Source organism: Natrix helvetica (assembly GCF_964273705.1).
Source record: "Natrix helvetica genome assembly, chromosome: 12".
Classification (NCBI taxonomy): Eukaryota; Metazoa; Chordata; class Lepidosauria; order Squamata; family Natricidae; genus Natrix; species Natrix helvetica.
Window position 1 is genome coordinate 13722583 of NC_138556.1, and position 16464 is coordinate 13739046.

General features: G+C 42.5%; 1 protein-coding gene across 1 annotated transcript in view; it reads left to right on the plus strand.

Annotated features, from left to right (window-relative positions):
• Positions 1–16464, plus strand: part of LOC309398057 (NAD(P) transhydrogenase, mitochondrial-like) — a 49938-nt gene that overhangs the window by 22355 nt on the left and 11119 nt on the right. The window contains exons 11-16 of the mRNA XM_081964562.1: positions 3333–3494; positions 5204–5314; positions 6036–6181; positions 11527–11722; positions 14739–14972; positions 16159–16319. Of these exons, the coding sequence (XP_081820688.1) occupies positions 3333–3494; positions 5204–5314; positions 6036–6181; positions 11527–11722; positions 14739–14972; positions 16159–16319 (1010 nt within the window). The remainder of the gene's footprint in view (positions 1–3332; positions 3495–5203; positions 5315–6035; positions 6182–11526; positions 11723–14738; positions 14973–16158; positions 16320–16464) is intronic.

The window sequence follows — 16464 nt, forward strand, 5'->3', positions numbered from 1 at the left end:
TCTCTCTCTCACTCTCTCTCTCTCTCTCTCTCTCTCTCTCTCTCTCTCTCTCTCTCTCTCTCTCTTTCTCTCAAAAAGGGACTCACATCCGCCTATCTGAGGTCCAAGACTTTCCCTTCACCAGCTCTCAGCTGGTAAAACGCCTAGAAGCCTGGTGGGCATAATTCAATGAGGGGAACACCCCCTCATGGCCCAACCAGGTCTCCGTAATGCACGCCAGGTCCGCTCTCCCCTCTTGTATGAGGTCGTAAATGAGGGGAGCCTTATGTACCACGGACCTGGCGTTAAGCGATATCGTCCATTTTGGTTGGCCAGGTTCCTAGGATTAAGTTTAAAATAAGGTTATGTAAATACAGAGAATTCAATTGCATGCAGCCCTATAAATATTTTATGAACGTTTGCTTGAAACTCCTTTGAAATAAGATTTGTGTGGGACTACAGTTTTAATAGCATTTCAGGCTGATGACGAAGAACGGAAATTCTGCATTTAGAGAAAATGCAACTGATTCTTGGTTGGGTTGGAGAGAGAACCTTTGAACAATAGCTCCTTCTATCACGTCTCGCCTTATGGAAATCAGCCTTGCAGTTTCTAAAAAGTGTTCTCAACCAAGGCGACTATTTTTCTACTTTTTGACACCAAAGTCAGGGGCGGGCTTCAAAAATTACGGGTTCCCTGCCCAGTTGGTGGATGGGCCTGGGCATGGTGAGAGTGGCGTAGTTGCCCTCCTACACCACAGTCAGGGGGGGGCATTTTTGCCTTCCCCAGGCTCCAGAGGCTTTCCTCAAGCCTCTGGGAGGGCGGAAACTGCCTTCCCTGGGCTTTAAAGGTCTTCCAGGAGGCACTTTTTCCCCCCTCCCTGAACTTCCTTGTGGGTCCTGCATTTACCTCACATCCAGCCAGCCAGGGGTAGGATTTTGAGGTTCTCCAAAATGTCCATAACTTTAGCTATGGGTTCTCCCGAACCCAGGCAAACCCGTAGCAGCCCACCCCTGACCAAAGTTTAGATTTTATTTCAATTTTCTCTTAAGGATAGTCTTCAACTGATGTGATTATTGGATGGAAGTGATACGGGGGGCTAGTTCCAATCCTCCTGATTTCTGTGACAGATCTTTCCAGTCTCCGTAGCTAACCCACGCTTCTGAATCAGATAAAGCTCCTTCGGAGGCTATTATAATACCTTTGGGATGAATGAACGTGGGAAAAAGAGAAATCGCTACTCATTTGAAGAGGGTGTAACGAAAGACAGGACATTCACTCGCCCCTGTGGCCCCCTAGTTAATAAGCGCAAGAACACCATAGTGCACCTTGAAATGTCATTGAAATTCTCCCTCTTGGGGAGAAAAAAAAAATCAAAATCTTTTAAGTAAAATTGAACAAAAAATATGGGGGGGAAATGCAGTGGGTTTTTTTTTTTTGAGTAGTGGGGGAAGGTGAAGTACTGGTTTGTGACCTTCTCAGAGATGTCCTGGATAAACATTCTGTGTGATATGTATTTATTTTTGCTGCCATATTTATCTTTTCTGCCGAATGCATCAGAAGTTCAGGCCAAATTTTAATACCTTCCTGTTCCGTAATTTTCTTTTATCTGAGTCAGGTTGCCTTATCATCTATCTATCTATCTATCTATCTATCTATCTATCTATCTATCTATCTATCTATCTATCTATCTATCTATCTATCTATCAGCTTTGGGGAATGAGGGAGTGGACAGCCAAATGCTTCAGTGGAAGCTGTAAAAGGTATTATTCCAACCATATGTTTGAGCACAGTTCTGGTACATTCTTTCCTGAGAACGGGAAAGAAAATCCTGTTTTAAGAGCGGAGTGGTCATGTCTTCAGAATGTTGAAAATTCCTGCCGATTAGGCTATGGAAAAGCAAAAACTTTACGATACTTGGCAAAAGGCTAATTATACCATCTAAATGAATTAAGGTTAAATTGTATAGCTAGATATTTTCTATCTATACAATTTAAGTTGATTTACTAGGCTATAATTAGATAGATAGACTATAATTATCTATCTTTGCCTGTCTGTCTCTATTTATTTATCTATCTATCTATCTTCTCTTATCTCTCTCTCTTATCTTTCTCTCTCTCTTTCTCTCTCTCTCTCTCTATCTTCATAAGTTGGTTTTGCAGAACAAAGATATGGACATTTAATTATCCATATTTTGTCCTGTACATATTTATTTGTTTTTATTTATTTAGTTAGTTATTAAATGTTTATGCTGCCCATCTCCTCTACAAGGTGACCCTCCATCTCACCTGCGCTTTGGCGTACAATTAAAATGTTAAGTGTTTTTCTTGGCATTGAATTGATTTACATGTAGAATTTCCTTAGCATTCATGGATTATGAGTCCAAGCGGTCAGTTGTATATGTGAATAGTCCAGCCTAGCCTGAATAGTCCAGGATAAATGAGTAGGGAAAGGAAAGACAACACTGGGTTTAATTTAAATGAATGGGACACCGCTAATTTGCACAATTCCCATACGGTTATTGTGTGTCGATCAATTCAGTTATTCTCTTTGGAGAAGCACAAAGGTTCACACCTCCAAATTTGCAAATCACTTACAATTAAAAGGGAAAAATATCTGGTTGGTTCACAAGATTAAGGTCGTATCGTATCAAAGAGTAATACAGGGCAGTCAACCCCAGGCTGATTCAGGAATTCTGGGAGTTGAAGTCCACAGGTCATAAAGTCATAGTTGCCCACACTTTCTCCAGATGTTGGACTACAGGTCCTATAGCAGCTGGAAAACCCAAGCATTATAGTGAAATGCATCTGGAAGTTGCCTCTTTGGAAAAGGCTGATCTATAGAGACCCGGAGAAGGTAACTACAGCTTGTTCTCATTGGATGTTGTTGAAATTCCTGTGTGGTCTCTGCCTCCTTTAACATTTTTCAGATGCTACAATAGAAGCCTTCTCCTCTAAAGCGAGTAACAAAATCAATGGGAACATTGGAGCCGTTTTTCATTTTGTAATTCTTGGGACATTGTCCCTTGAAGGATTGTTCAAACAACATTTTTGACATGTCTAAAACGTTATTTCTTGGCATTTCCACATCCGGAGGCCAAAGCATTCTGGCACAGACAACTTGGCAAAGTGAATTTTAACCAGACAAGTCAACATTTGAGGGGGGGGGGGGGAAGGAATGTGAATTGCATCCATAAAGTCTTCTTATCCTTGCTTCCAATGTCTTGTTTTATTGAGAAGGTTAACACCCCAGAACCCAAAACAGAGTTGGGCCCTTAACCAGGGGCATCTTTTTTTTGGGGGGGGGGGGGAGGAATGCTTTCTTAAGTATCCTAAATGCTTGTTGTTTTCTTTAGGTCTGACATCAGTTTTAGGGCTGGGCCTCATCTCCCCGAATTCTGCCTTTACCCAAATGGTGACAACTTTTGGTCTCGCTGGAATTGTGGGCTACCACACCGTTTGGGGTGTTACACCTGCTCTTCATTCACCTCTGATGTCAGTGACCAATGCAATTTCTGGTATGTCCAACATTTGCTTTACTGATTTTTTTGTTTCAATACTTGATGCAACAATGATCCTAGAGGACTTTTGAGAATAAAATGAAAACAGAGTTCCTTTTCCTTTCAAGATCTATCTGTCAGACCTGGAAGCCATCTTTCACGTTGGGCCTACAGGCCTGCCACAATTTCTACTGTGGGAAAATGGGAGGGGGGATTATATGGAGTACGGGTGATATATAGTCTAAATAACATTCCTTTCTCAGAGAGTCAAGGACGTCTTGCCCTGCAGCTGCGATGGTGTGACTGGCAGGCATCTCCAGTTTTGGATGGTGCCTGATTGGACCATGGGATGGACATGTGGGTGCTGGGCAGGGACTTGAACTTTCTTTTGGTTGGGGAAAACCTGGAAGCTTTCAGATTTGGGTTTTCCCAGATGTGCCAATATGACCTCTCTAATCAAATGGAACTTCAGAAAATTCAAGAAACTCAAGCCTCGGAATCTTCTTTCTTTGGGAGTGTTACTTGGAACCCTGACATTAACCCGAATCACACTATCAGCCAAGAAAGGCCACTTATCCCTATATTTCTTCTTGAACTTGGCAATTTTCTAGTTGCAGTGACTTCTCTGCAGTTGAATGTCTCTTATCTGTAGGTTGCTTGAAGGTAGCCCTTATGTTCCAACATCAATACGTTTCTTTACATTACCAAGTCTTTGAAGGACATTTAAGGGAATTTTAGGATTGAGTTTGCTTCATTCTTGTCCATGTTGTTGATAAAGTTTCTGAGGATTGTTTTTCTATCCATGTTGCCTCATGCAATCCCACCATGATTTTAGTGATTGAAAAAAAAAAACCAGCTACAATTTACCATAACTAGTATAAATTGGGCCACCATTTTCATAAAACCTAGAGTTAGTTAATAATTACATTTTGCAATAATTGATAAGGGGTTGCTTGATTTTGCCTTAGTTGTTATATTTTTCAAAGGTGGCTTAGTTTCTCAGATATTGTGTAAACAATTATGGTTAATTCAAGAAACCCTGATTAACCAAAGATGTGGCTTAGCATAAAAGTGTGAAACCAGATTTTGAATTAAACTTAGCAGATGCTGCAAAAATAAACTTGAAATAACTGTAATGTGGAATATTAAAATAGATCCAAAGATCAGAGGGCAGGAAAAGAAGTAACATGTAGAAATATATCAACCTCGAACTAAGGAGAAATTTCTTGACTGTGAGAACAATTAATCAGTGGAATGGCTTGCCTTTTAGAAGTTGTGACTGCTCCATCAATGGAGGTTTTTAAAAAGATGCTATTTCTACAGAATGGTATAGGGTCTCCTGCTTGAGTGGGGGGTTGGACTAGAAGACCTCCAAGTTCCTTTCCAATTCTGTTATTCTGTTACCTGTATTTGAGATGCGCTTAGGTTTAAAAAAGTTCTACTGGTCAATGTCAAATGTTAGAGATAACTAAGAAGTACTGTGGCTTTAGCAGTTTGGGTAGCTTGGGTAGCAACGTTCTTTTCGGTGCAATCCAACATTTTCCAAGGTTGCCTCTAGTGGACTAGCTTGGAAGATGAGTTGAGAGCTGTTGACAGTATGAGTAATCAAGCATGTTCAACCACAACAGGAAACATCTGCTATATGATAGAAGGTTTTTGAGCAGGGATTGCCAGCTCTTCATCCCTTCACACTGTCACAACAGGTTCTTTAATTTTCTCTCTCTTAGGACTCACTGCTGTGGGCGGCTTGGTGTTGATGGGAGGATCTTACTTGCCTTCCAGTATGCCTCAGACATTAGCTTTACTGGCTGCCTTTGTTTCCTCAGTCAATATTGCAGGTAATAATTCACAAAGTGCATGTTCACCATGATGGCATAGTGGTTAGAATACAATATTGTTCGATCCTGACTGGCTCAAGGTTGACTCAGCCATCCATCCATCCAAAGTCAGGAAAATGAGGATCCAGATTGTTAGGGGCAACTTTAACTTTATAAACTGCTTAGAGAGGATGTAAAGCACTATGAAGCGGTATATAAGTCTGTTGCGATTGCTATTTAGAATAAATATTTATATTTTGCCCTGGCTATGGCTACCCAGTTCCAAAGCCAAGGAAGCTATCTCCCTTAGTGTCCATGGACATCCTGTTAAGAACCCCACAGGATTGATTTCTAGTTCATATTTGCCACTTTGGTCTTTCCAGCACAAGTGGGGGACTGTGAGTTCTAGTCCTGCCTTAGCCATAAAACCTGATTGGGTGACGTTGGGCCAATCACCAGCAGATGTTGAGTTCTAGTCCCGCCTTAGCCATGAAAGCCAGCTGGGTGACCTTGGGCCAATCACTCTCTCTCAGTCCAACTCACCTCACAGGGTTGTCGTTGTGAGGAAAATAGGAGGAGGAAGGGGTGTTGAATATGTTCGTCACGTGGAGTTTGCTTGTAAAAATAATAAAGGCAGAATATAAATAAAAACAATTAATTATTTTCCTGGTATAAATTAATTGTTTGTGTCATCCTTCTGCTTCATCTTAACCATTTGCATTTCTCCTCCTCCTCCAAATAGGTGGCTTTCTAATTACCCAGAGGATGCTGGATATGTTTAAGCGTCCAACAGATCCACCTGAATACAACTACCTCTATCTTCTCCCCGGAACGGTCTTCGTGGGTGGATATGGTGCATCTCTTCTCGGTGGATACAGTATTGAGCAGGTCGGAAATCCAGGCTTGTGTTTAGGGCCTGTTTGTTCAATAGATCGATTGTTGTGGCCCACCAGCAGAGCTGGGGGCAGATTCGGACAGTGAGGAGGTTGGGGAGGAACCTGGGCCAGTCCTGGAGTCTGGGGAAAGCTCTGTTGAGGGCTCTGTGTCGGAGGCAGAGAGCGGGCCAGAGACGTATGCCAGTTATCAGCTGCCTTCAGAGTCAGACATCAGTGAGGCAGATGAACAGCTGGAGCCTGTTCCCAATGTGTGCCTGCACAGAGCTGCCAGGAGAAGGGAACAGCTAAGGAACAAGGGCCGACTCGAGAGTAAAGACACAGGCGGATGGTGAATGGCTCTTCCCATAGGGAGTAAAGAGGAGCAAAAGGGGAGGGGAGTTTGCAGGAGACAATTAGTTCAATTCATTAGGGTGAAGATCTGTTCCTGACTTCTTGCCAAGTAGTTGCTGCTACAGCTTGGCATTTGGAAGATATCGGCCTGGCAGCTCTCCAAACCTGATAAAGGTCTGTAGTTGTGAAATCTCTGGAAAGACTGTTTGCTGGGACTTTGCTGGAGGGGAATTCCCTTTAACACAAATAAAAGAGGTCTTATTGGGACGAGGAGTCTGCTTAATGATCTGAAACTTAGGTCAGAACATCCATACTGAAGAAGAGCTTCTCTGGAGACAAATTTTCTCAAGATTCGTTAGTACCAGCGATGCATATTTTTCAAGCAATGCAATGAAAAAAAAAAAAACACTTCATTAGGTTCATGTGGTCCCTGAATTGTGTAAACAAATGTTTATAACAAACACTTATGGGTGTGTCTCTGTCCTCAGCTTCTGCTTTCAGCACACAACAAGAAAGCAAAGCAGTCTTCCCTGCCTTGCCCCCCCCCCCTTTAATTCCTTGCTAGATGCAAAAAGGAAACCAGGAACTTGGACTACTTGTGTGACAACATAATATGATAGGGGAAGCTAACAAATAATGGAATAATAACAGAGCTGGAACGGACCTTGGAAGTCTTCTAGTCCAACCCCCTGCTCAAGCAGGAGACCCTTTTCAGACAAAGGGTTGACCAGTCTCTTCTTAAAAATCTCCACGGTTGGGGCACCCAGAAGGCACTTCTGAAGGCAAGCCGTTCCACCGATTAATTGTTCTACCCGTCAGGAAATTTCTCCTTAGTTCTAGTTGGTTCTCTCAGAGCCAATTGAATTGTGCTGACTGGGAAGTCACTGGGAGACAAATGGGTACACTTTTCATTCCCCTGTGTGAGAATTGACCATATATATGAATAAGTAGACTTCCTTTATTATTGGCAAAAGAAAGCTCAGGAATGTATTGGTCGGAAACAGGTGAAAGAGGCCTTCATCCTGCAGTAAATAGACAGTGGCTAAAATGAGGAGGAGGAGGAGGAGGAGGAGGAGGAGGAGGAGGAGGAGGAGGAGGAGACCTATTTCATCTTTACATATTCACCCAAGAGTTTTTAGTTCTATGTCTTAAGGAAGATGAGGAACATTCAAGAACATGATGTTGAAGTTGTTGAAGAACATCTATAATCAACAGGGAGGGGTGATTGCCTGCAGTTCTTTTCATATCTGTCAACGCCTATAGGAAGACCAGATGAGGATGATCACCATCGCCATCCATTCAGTTGTGTCTAACTCTTGGTGATGCTTATGGACCAAGTCTCTCCACATATCTTCCACTACTACTTTGAGATCTTCTGTGCTCCGGCTGTTTTCAGCTTTGACGGTATTGGAAGACCAGAAGAGGAAATCAACTCCGCAGGAAGCTTAAAACTACTTTTATTGAGATGGGCTACAATAACAGAATCTTGCAGGTTTCATTGTGTTGTATCTCCTACCCCCTCTTATGCTCCAGTGAATCAAGAAAGCATCACCTCGAGCTACTTTCAAATGTTAGAATAGAATAGAACAACAGAGTTGGAAGGGACCTTGGAGGATTTCTAGTCCAACACTCTGCTTAGGCAGGAAACCCTACACCACTTCAGACAAATGGATATCAAACATCGTCTTAAAAACCTCCAGTGTTGGAGCATTCACAACTTCTGGGGGCAAGTTGTTCCACTGATTAATTGTTCTAACTGTCAGGAAATTTCTCCTCAGTTCTAAGTTGTTTCTCTCCTTGATTAGTTTCCACCCATTACTTCTTGTTCTGCCCTCAGGTGCTTTGGAGAATAGCTTGACTCCTTCTTCTTTGTGGAAGCCCCTGAGATGTCGGAATACTGCTGTCATGTCTCTCCTAATCCTTCTTTTCATCAGACTAGACATACCCAGCTCCTACAACCGTTGTTTATATACTTTAGCCTCCAGTCCCCTAATCATCTTTGTTGGTCTTCTCTGCACTCTTTCTAGAGTCTCAGCATTTTTTAATGTTATCTCATTGCACTGGATGAAAAAAAATGCTTCAGCCCCTTTTGCCCAAGTTCTTGCGTATTCCCATCAAGATCATCTTTCTCATCCTCCACCATGGCAAAGAATTCATTGCCTTTTCTCAGACTGAATTTCGAAAGTGGGTTGTGCTACGGCTAAAATCGGCTAAGGCAAAACTAAATAGAATGTAAATTAGATTAAATACAGCATAGTAACTCCCACATGTATTTAATATTCACCTCCCCCCTGCTGTTCTATTAAAGTTATGATCCAGGGACAACTCTTAAAGGAGCTCAGGAGGCTACACTCATAGCTTTGGTGATCTGGATTCAACCTTGGAGCCATTGAATGACAATCGCCAATTTAGGGGCCACACGTTTCAAGTTTCTAGCCCTCTTGGAGGGCAGCAGGAGGCATCAGTTACTCTTCAGGAAGTTTTGATTGGTGGCCCTGAACTAAGGTTTTGTGTTCGTGTGTGTTTTTGAAGCCCAGCTTTAGGCCTTTCTGATGTTTGAGATACAGAATCTTTGGTTCCCAAACTTTGATGTAGTTTTGCATTTATGTACAGAATTTTTCTCATAGGGTACATTAGATAACTGACTCCATTCCCCTTCCTCTCTCTCTTAGTTTCGATTAGGAGACCTTGAGATTTTAAATACATACAAGTGTGTGTGCATGCACTCCTATCTTGGTGTGCACTGATTTAGAGTTTTCACTTTGGGGTTTGCTATCTGACTTTCTGAGCACCAAAGAACTGAGGCCTTTGAACTCTGGTGCTGGAGAAGACTCCTGCGAGTTCCTTGGACTGCAAGGCAATCAAACCAGACAGTCCTAGAGGAGATCAACCCTGACTGCTCTTTAGAAGGCCAGATCCTGAAGAGGAAACTCAAAGCCTTTGGCCACCTAATGAGAAGGAAGGACTCCCTGGAGAAGAGCCTCATGCTGGGAACGATTGAGGGCAAAAGAAGAAGGGGATGACAGAGAATGAGGTGGCTGGATGGAGTCACTGAAACAGTCGGCGTGAGCTTAAATGGACTCCAGAGGAGGTAGAGGACAGGAAGGCCTGGAGGAATGTTGTCCATGGGGTCACGATTGGTTGGACACGACTTTGCAACAAACAACATCTGACTTTCACCAATATCCTTCATGGGTGTGTTTAGGGTTTCATTGCCAATTTGGTAAGTTTATTTCGAGCCTGCAAGGCCATTCCGATTTGAGAAAAAGTAACCCTTGCTAATCAAACCCAGGGAAGAAGCACCATATGTTACATATAAATGCTCAGTCATGCCAGGTTTTGAAAGCATCTTGCTATGCATCAAAATCCTTAAAAAAAAAATCAAAGTAGGAATAAAAAAAATGGGCTGAGATGATCTCACAGCGCTGGTATTTTCAAAATGCATTTGAACTAGTGGTCTGCAATTCCTCTGTAAACGGAATGATGGTGAAAACTGTTTTGCTTTTAAACTTGCTGCAGGAGGGGCAGAATAAATTTAGCAAGAATAGCTTTGCTATGTCACTTAAATTTACAGTTAATTACCTCATCTGTAGCTACCCTTTGCCAGGCAGACAGATAAAGCTAAATGCTTTTTGCACTTTACTCACATGCAAGTTAGTAAGTAAGTAAATAAATAAGTAAGTAAGTTTCAATGTATTTTCCAAAGCACCTGAAGGCAGGACAAGAAACAAGGGATGGAAACTAATCAAGGAGAGAAGCAACCTGGAATTAAGGAGCAACTTCCTAACAGTGGAAAATTAACCAGTGAAGTCAGAAGTTGTGGGCACTCCATCACTGGAGGTTTTTAAGCAGAGACTGGACAGTCACTTGTCTGAAATGGTATAGGGCCGGGATGGCGAACCTATGGCACGCGTGCCACAGGCGGCACGCAGAGCCATTTCTGAGGGCACGCGAGGCATTGCCCTGTCAGCTCCAGTGCGCATGCGCCCGCTGGCCAGCTGATTTTCGATAGTTTTTTTTTTAAATCTCCGGAGGAAATGCAAACCAGAAATGAGGAGAGAGCTGCTGGAACGGGGGAAAGACAAGCGGCAAGAGGCTTCTTTCACTCGTGCTGGTTGCTCTGTTCCCCCCTCCCTCTCCTGCTACTAAAAAGGATCCTGCCCGATCGCTTGAATCCACAGGGAAATGAGGAGAGTTGCCAGCAGGGGGGGAGGGGGAGAAGACAAGCGGCAAGGAAAGAGGCTTCTTTTCACTCGTGCTGGCTGCTCTGTTCCCCCCTCCTCCCTATACTATAGGGTCTCCTGCTTGAGCAGGGGGTTGGACTAGAAGGCCTCCATGGTCCCTTCCAACTCTATTACTATTACTTTGCACAAAACTTTGAAGGTTTACTCAGGAAGATTTTGAAAAGCAGAGAAGGGGAAAGGCAAGCCTGTTTATTTAGAGACGCAAACAAAGTATTGAGATACAAGTAGTCCTTGACTTCCGACTACAATTGAGCCCAACATTTCTGTCGCTAAACAAGACAGTTGTTACGTGAGTTTTGCCCCATTTCACGACCTTTCTTGCCTGCGATTCACGATGTTTGTTCACTTTTATGACTATTGCAGCATTCCCACGGTCACTGGTGACCAAAGTCTGGACACATGGCAACTGGCCATGTATATATGATAGTTGGAGTGTCCTGGGGTCAAGCGATCCCATTTTGCGACCTTCTGACAAGCAAAGTCAACGGGAAAGGCAGATTCCCTTGACAAGCATGTGGCAAATTTAACAACCAGAGTGATTCACTTAACAACTGTGGCCCCCCCAAAAAAAAGATCATAAAATGTTGCGAAATCTACTTAACAAATGCAAGATAAATTTGGGGCTGAATTTCCAGCGTAAGTCGAGGAATACCTGTACTTGCTCGTAGTTTGGTGCAGGGAGATAGGATGATAAGTAAAACCTACAGACATGAGGTCAATGACAGCTTTCCCCCTTACATGCTTTGCTTTTCTCCCTCTGCAGATGATGTACTTGGGCTCTGGCCTTTGCTGTGTGGGGGCACTTGCCGGCTTATCGAGTCAGAGCACTTCACGACTTGGCAACGCCCTTGGGATGATTGGTGTTGCCGCTGGCATTGCAGCTACTTTGGGCAGTTTGAAACCTTCCCCCGAAGTATTGGCCCAGATGTCCACAGCCATGGCCTTGGGCGGCACCATGGGTGAGCTTTTGACCAGTGGGTTTTGAAACCCTCTCCTAAGGAAATCTGATATTCCTAGAATCATGATTGGGCACCTTCATTTCACCTTCCAAAAATGCCTAGGCGGCATTAACAAAGGAATAGAATCAAAACCACAAATGTGTTCCTATTGCTTTATTATGCCTTGTTAAGTCACAGTTGGAATATTGCATCCAGTTTTGTTCGTCACGACATTAAAAAGATGTTAATACTCTGGAAAGAGTGCAGAAAAGAGCAAGAAAGATGATTAGGAGACTGGAGGCTAAAACATATGAAAAATGGTTGCTGGAATTGTGTATATCTACACAATTGTCTACACGGTTGCAGGAACTGGGCATGTCTAGTTTAATAGAAAGAAGGACCAGGGGAGACATGATAGCAGTCTTCCAATAACTCAGGGGTTGCCACAAAGAAGAGGGAGTCAAACTATTCTCCAAGGCACCTGAGGGCAGAACAAGAAGCAATGGGTGGAAACTAATCAAGGAGAGAAGCAACTTAGAGCTAAGGAGAAACTTCCTGACAGTTAGAACAATTAATCAGTGGAACAGCTTGCCTCCAGAAATTGTGAATGCTCCAACACTGGAAGTTCTTAAGAAGATGTTGGACAACCACTTGTCTGAAATGATATAGAATCTCCTGCTTAAGCAAGAAGACCTCCCAGGTTCCCTTCCAACGCTTTTATTCTGTTCTATTAATGGATCCAGGGTGACATTTGGCTTCACAAAAACTATTCCTTCCAATTTCTTTATAAAATTGCTCATGGTGTTTATAAGATGATCTTGATGCCCTGGCATCTAGTGCTGCATTTTGGGGGTCATAAGTTATGTTTCATTCCAAGAGATGGAGCTCTTGAGTAAGAAGAAAATAATGAAGCGTGAAGTGTACATAGTAAATGTAGGAAACATTTCATCTGGAACCAACCGTGCCAGCTCACTGCTACCATGCAAAGTAGGTCTTTCCACGTCAGTAATGTTTATTCACAAATGTCATGTTGCTTCCTTCTTCTTGATTTCTCTCGGTGCCCTCCTTTACGCCAGCAGGGTTTGCGAATTAGCATGAAACAGGGAGGGTGCGGGGCGAAGATGAATCTGCTGTACTCACAGAATCCAAACTCTTGTAAACATGCTCTGAAACGGATTTGTGTGAAATCTTATTTTAGTCCCCCATTGGCATCAACAAGTGGAAAATCAGGTTTTCCAGCTTGCTTGCTTATTTATTTATTTAAAAAAAGCAAATCTACCGCTTTTCATTTAAAAAACAAAAGCAGTTCGCATTTTTTAAAAGCGTTAGGCAATCGGAGCCGACGTAAAAGTATAAAAGCGAGAAGGCTCATGATTTCTTTAAATATCTTGGACAACCTGAGTAAAGCTGGCTTAAAGATTAGCCATCTGGGTAAGCCGTCTAAAATTGAAAAGAGCTTTACCTGTGCTCAGGTGTGTGAGCCGTGCGATAACAACACGGAGATTTTGTGTGTGGGTTTCACCTTGTTGTGTTTTCTGTACATGTGGGTAATTCTACTTGAAATGGATCACTGGGTCAGCCCTACATTTCCTCCTCAATCAACTCAACAAAAATAATTGGTTCCTTTTCACGTCACCTGAAAAATGAAGTAGTCAGGAAGTTTGAAGTCACAGAACGGTGGATATGTTCATAAAGAAGAATCTGTATCCAAATTGCCTAGTTACCCTTCCAAGCCATGCATGATTTTTTAAAAAATATTTGGGTGAAAGAAAAATTTGACCTGCATTTGTCAGCATTATAACAGCTATGAAAATGAGCTTAGTAGGTCCAAAGGTGCATGAGGAATTATGCAATGAAAATATTCCTCTTTCAGATGAACCAAACAAGTAGATCGAGTGAATGGAACATCAGTCCTTGCAGGATCAGGTCACCAGATTTCCTCTGGCATTGCTCATGGTTCCAAACAGCCAAATAAACTCTCAGTGCCAAAGTTTGAATCAGAGTTATGTCAGGCCCCAAAATAACCCCAAAATAGCAATGGAAATAACACTTAGACTTATATACCACTTTACAGTGTAAGTGTAAGTGGTTTTACAGAGTCAGCACGTTGCCCCCAACAATCTGGATCCTAATTTTACTGACCTCGGAAGGATGGAAGGCTGAGACAACATTGAGCTGGTGAGAATTGAACTCTTGACAGTCCTCACTTAGAGACACAAATCTTGCCAAACTAAAGCAACTACTTGCATCATCACCAAAGACAGACTCTGAGAATTGCTAAGGTAAAATTCTCTTCTCTCTTTCTCTTAACCAAACTATCTAAAACTTCATGGTGTCTTGCTCCTCTAGAATAAAGCCCCGCCCTCCTTGGAAACCAGACTACAATCCACTACAGGTTATAACTGTAGAAGCAGGAACTTTCACCCCAATTGCAGAAAATACATAATACAGGAGAAAATGGGTATTATTATTTATGGCAATGGCTTTTACTGTGTGTACTTTTAGAGAATGGCTTTTGTAAAAGCCTAGTGGATGAGGAACTCCAAACGTGTTGCAGAACATTATAGTAACTACTCTAGGGCAAAAGCTAGGGACCTGGAATCCCTCCTTTTTTCAGTTTTCATCCTTTGCATGAAAATAAGGGACTCCCATTTCCCATTTGATCTCTGCAATGCTAGATAATTTAATCTGGAACCTTGAAGGAATCCTAAAATTAAACCACAATGTACCAGTCATATCTTTTTTTCTTCACCTCAAAAGGGAGAGAACTTAAGGTTCATAGTTTATTCTCTTTCGATTGTTTCCTAGTATGATTTGATTGCTTATTTCTACTCTATGACTATCATTAAATGTTGTACCTTATGATTCTGAGAGCATCTGCACCAAAGACAAATTCCTTGTGTGTCCAATCACACTTGGCCAATAAAGAATTCTATTCTATTCTATTCTATTCTATTCTATTCTACAGGGTCAAGAGAATGATGAAGCATAAAATCAATTTGTTTTCACCTTGGATCTCAATTGCTTCATTTTGCAGGTCTCACAATTGCAAAACGGATCGAGATCTCCGACCTCCCACAACTGGTTGCTGCTTTTCACAGCCTGGTTGGTTTGGCAGCCGTTTTGACCTGCGTTGCTGAGTACATGATTGAATATCCACACCTTGATTTACATCCATCTGCCAGTGTTCTCAAAACTGTGGCCTACTTGGGCACTTACATTGGAGGTGTAACGTTCAGTGGCTCTTTGGTAGCCTATGGGAAACTGCAAGGTATGTCCTTTCATGATCAGGACACGTGATATATATATATTTTAATAATGTCTGCAGAATCAGCCTAATAACACTAATGGCTTTTTAAGGGATAGAAATCCTATTCATACTGAATTTCCATAAAAGTTGGCGCCGGACCTTTTTTAAAACAAAAACTCTTTGAAACAAGTTTGACATGATCTCGAGATCTGATGTCAAGATCTGATGTAAACTCTGTATCACAGTATTAGCTGACATATGATATGGCTCATACAGACCAAAGGACCTTTTATGATCTACTCCACCTTTCTCAACCTTAGCAAGTCCCAAAGGTGCTTTTCCAAATGGCAACTGGACTTTCTAGGCTTTTTCCTTGAAAGTGTTTCACTTCTCATCCAAGAAGCTTCTTCAGTACTTGAGAAGCAAAAGCTTTCCATGGGGAAAAAAAACCCCAAGAAAGCCCAGTTGTTTTTGGGAAAAGCACTTTTGGGACAACCATGACCTGAATGATTGAGAATCTCCATAGACATTCAACCTCAGCAGTATTAAGATGTGTGAACTTCAACTCCTAGAATTCCCTAGCCCCAGAGTTGAGGTCCATACATCTTAAAGCTGCTAAGGTTGAAAAAGACTGGTATGGTGGATCAGGTGTTAAAATTAGTTTCAATGATCTTGTTTGAAGACTTCCTAGCCCAGGGTCAGCACCTTAAACACTGAGAGCCACAAAGGTCCTGACTGGAAGCCCCCCATTCAATTCTGGAGCTGATCAGAAGTCTGGTTCCCTCATCATAGAGTCTCCTCCTAGCACAGCGTCCTTTTCCCTCTGCCGACCAGAAGTACGGTTCCCCTACCATAGAGTCTCCTCCTAGTATGGCATCCTTTTTCCTCTACCTGTCCTAACTGAATGCTCTATCAATTGTGGAGCCGACCGGCGATAGGGAGCCGCAGCAGAGGGATGAAAGAGCCACATGTGGCTCCAGAGTCATGGGTTGTCGACCCCTGTCCTAGCCAGTCCTAGTCCAGCGCATCCCCACAATGGGTCTCTTCCTGCCCAGCCAAATAAGTCAATTCTTAATTTCAGTCAGTTGGGCAAGTGAGAGGACATGACACTGATGGAAAGAAATCACCTTCCTCGCATTTTCAGCCCACCCTACTGCAAGAGTTAATAAACTGTTGACTTTATACATTGAATCCCATTTCTTTCTAGGTGTGTTGAATTCTGCTCCTCTTCTCCTGCCTGGCCGTCATTATTTGAATGCTGGACTGATGGCAGCTTCAGTAGGAGGCATGATTTATTTTATGTTAGATTCCAGCTATACAGGAGGCATGGCCTGCCTTCTTGGAGTTTCTGGACTCTCCTCAATAATGGTAGGGGTCAAAAACTTTACTCCTCATTCCTTTAAATTGGGCAGATGAAAAAACTGGAGATGAGCTGATGGCTGAGTCAGAGAAAGCCTAAGAACAGGGTCAGACAAGAGCTGGAACCTTCCAGAATAGTGGTAGGCAACTTGAT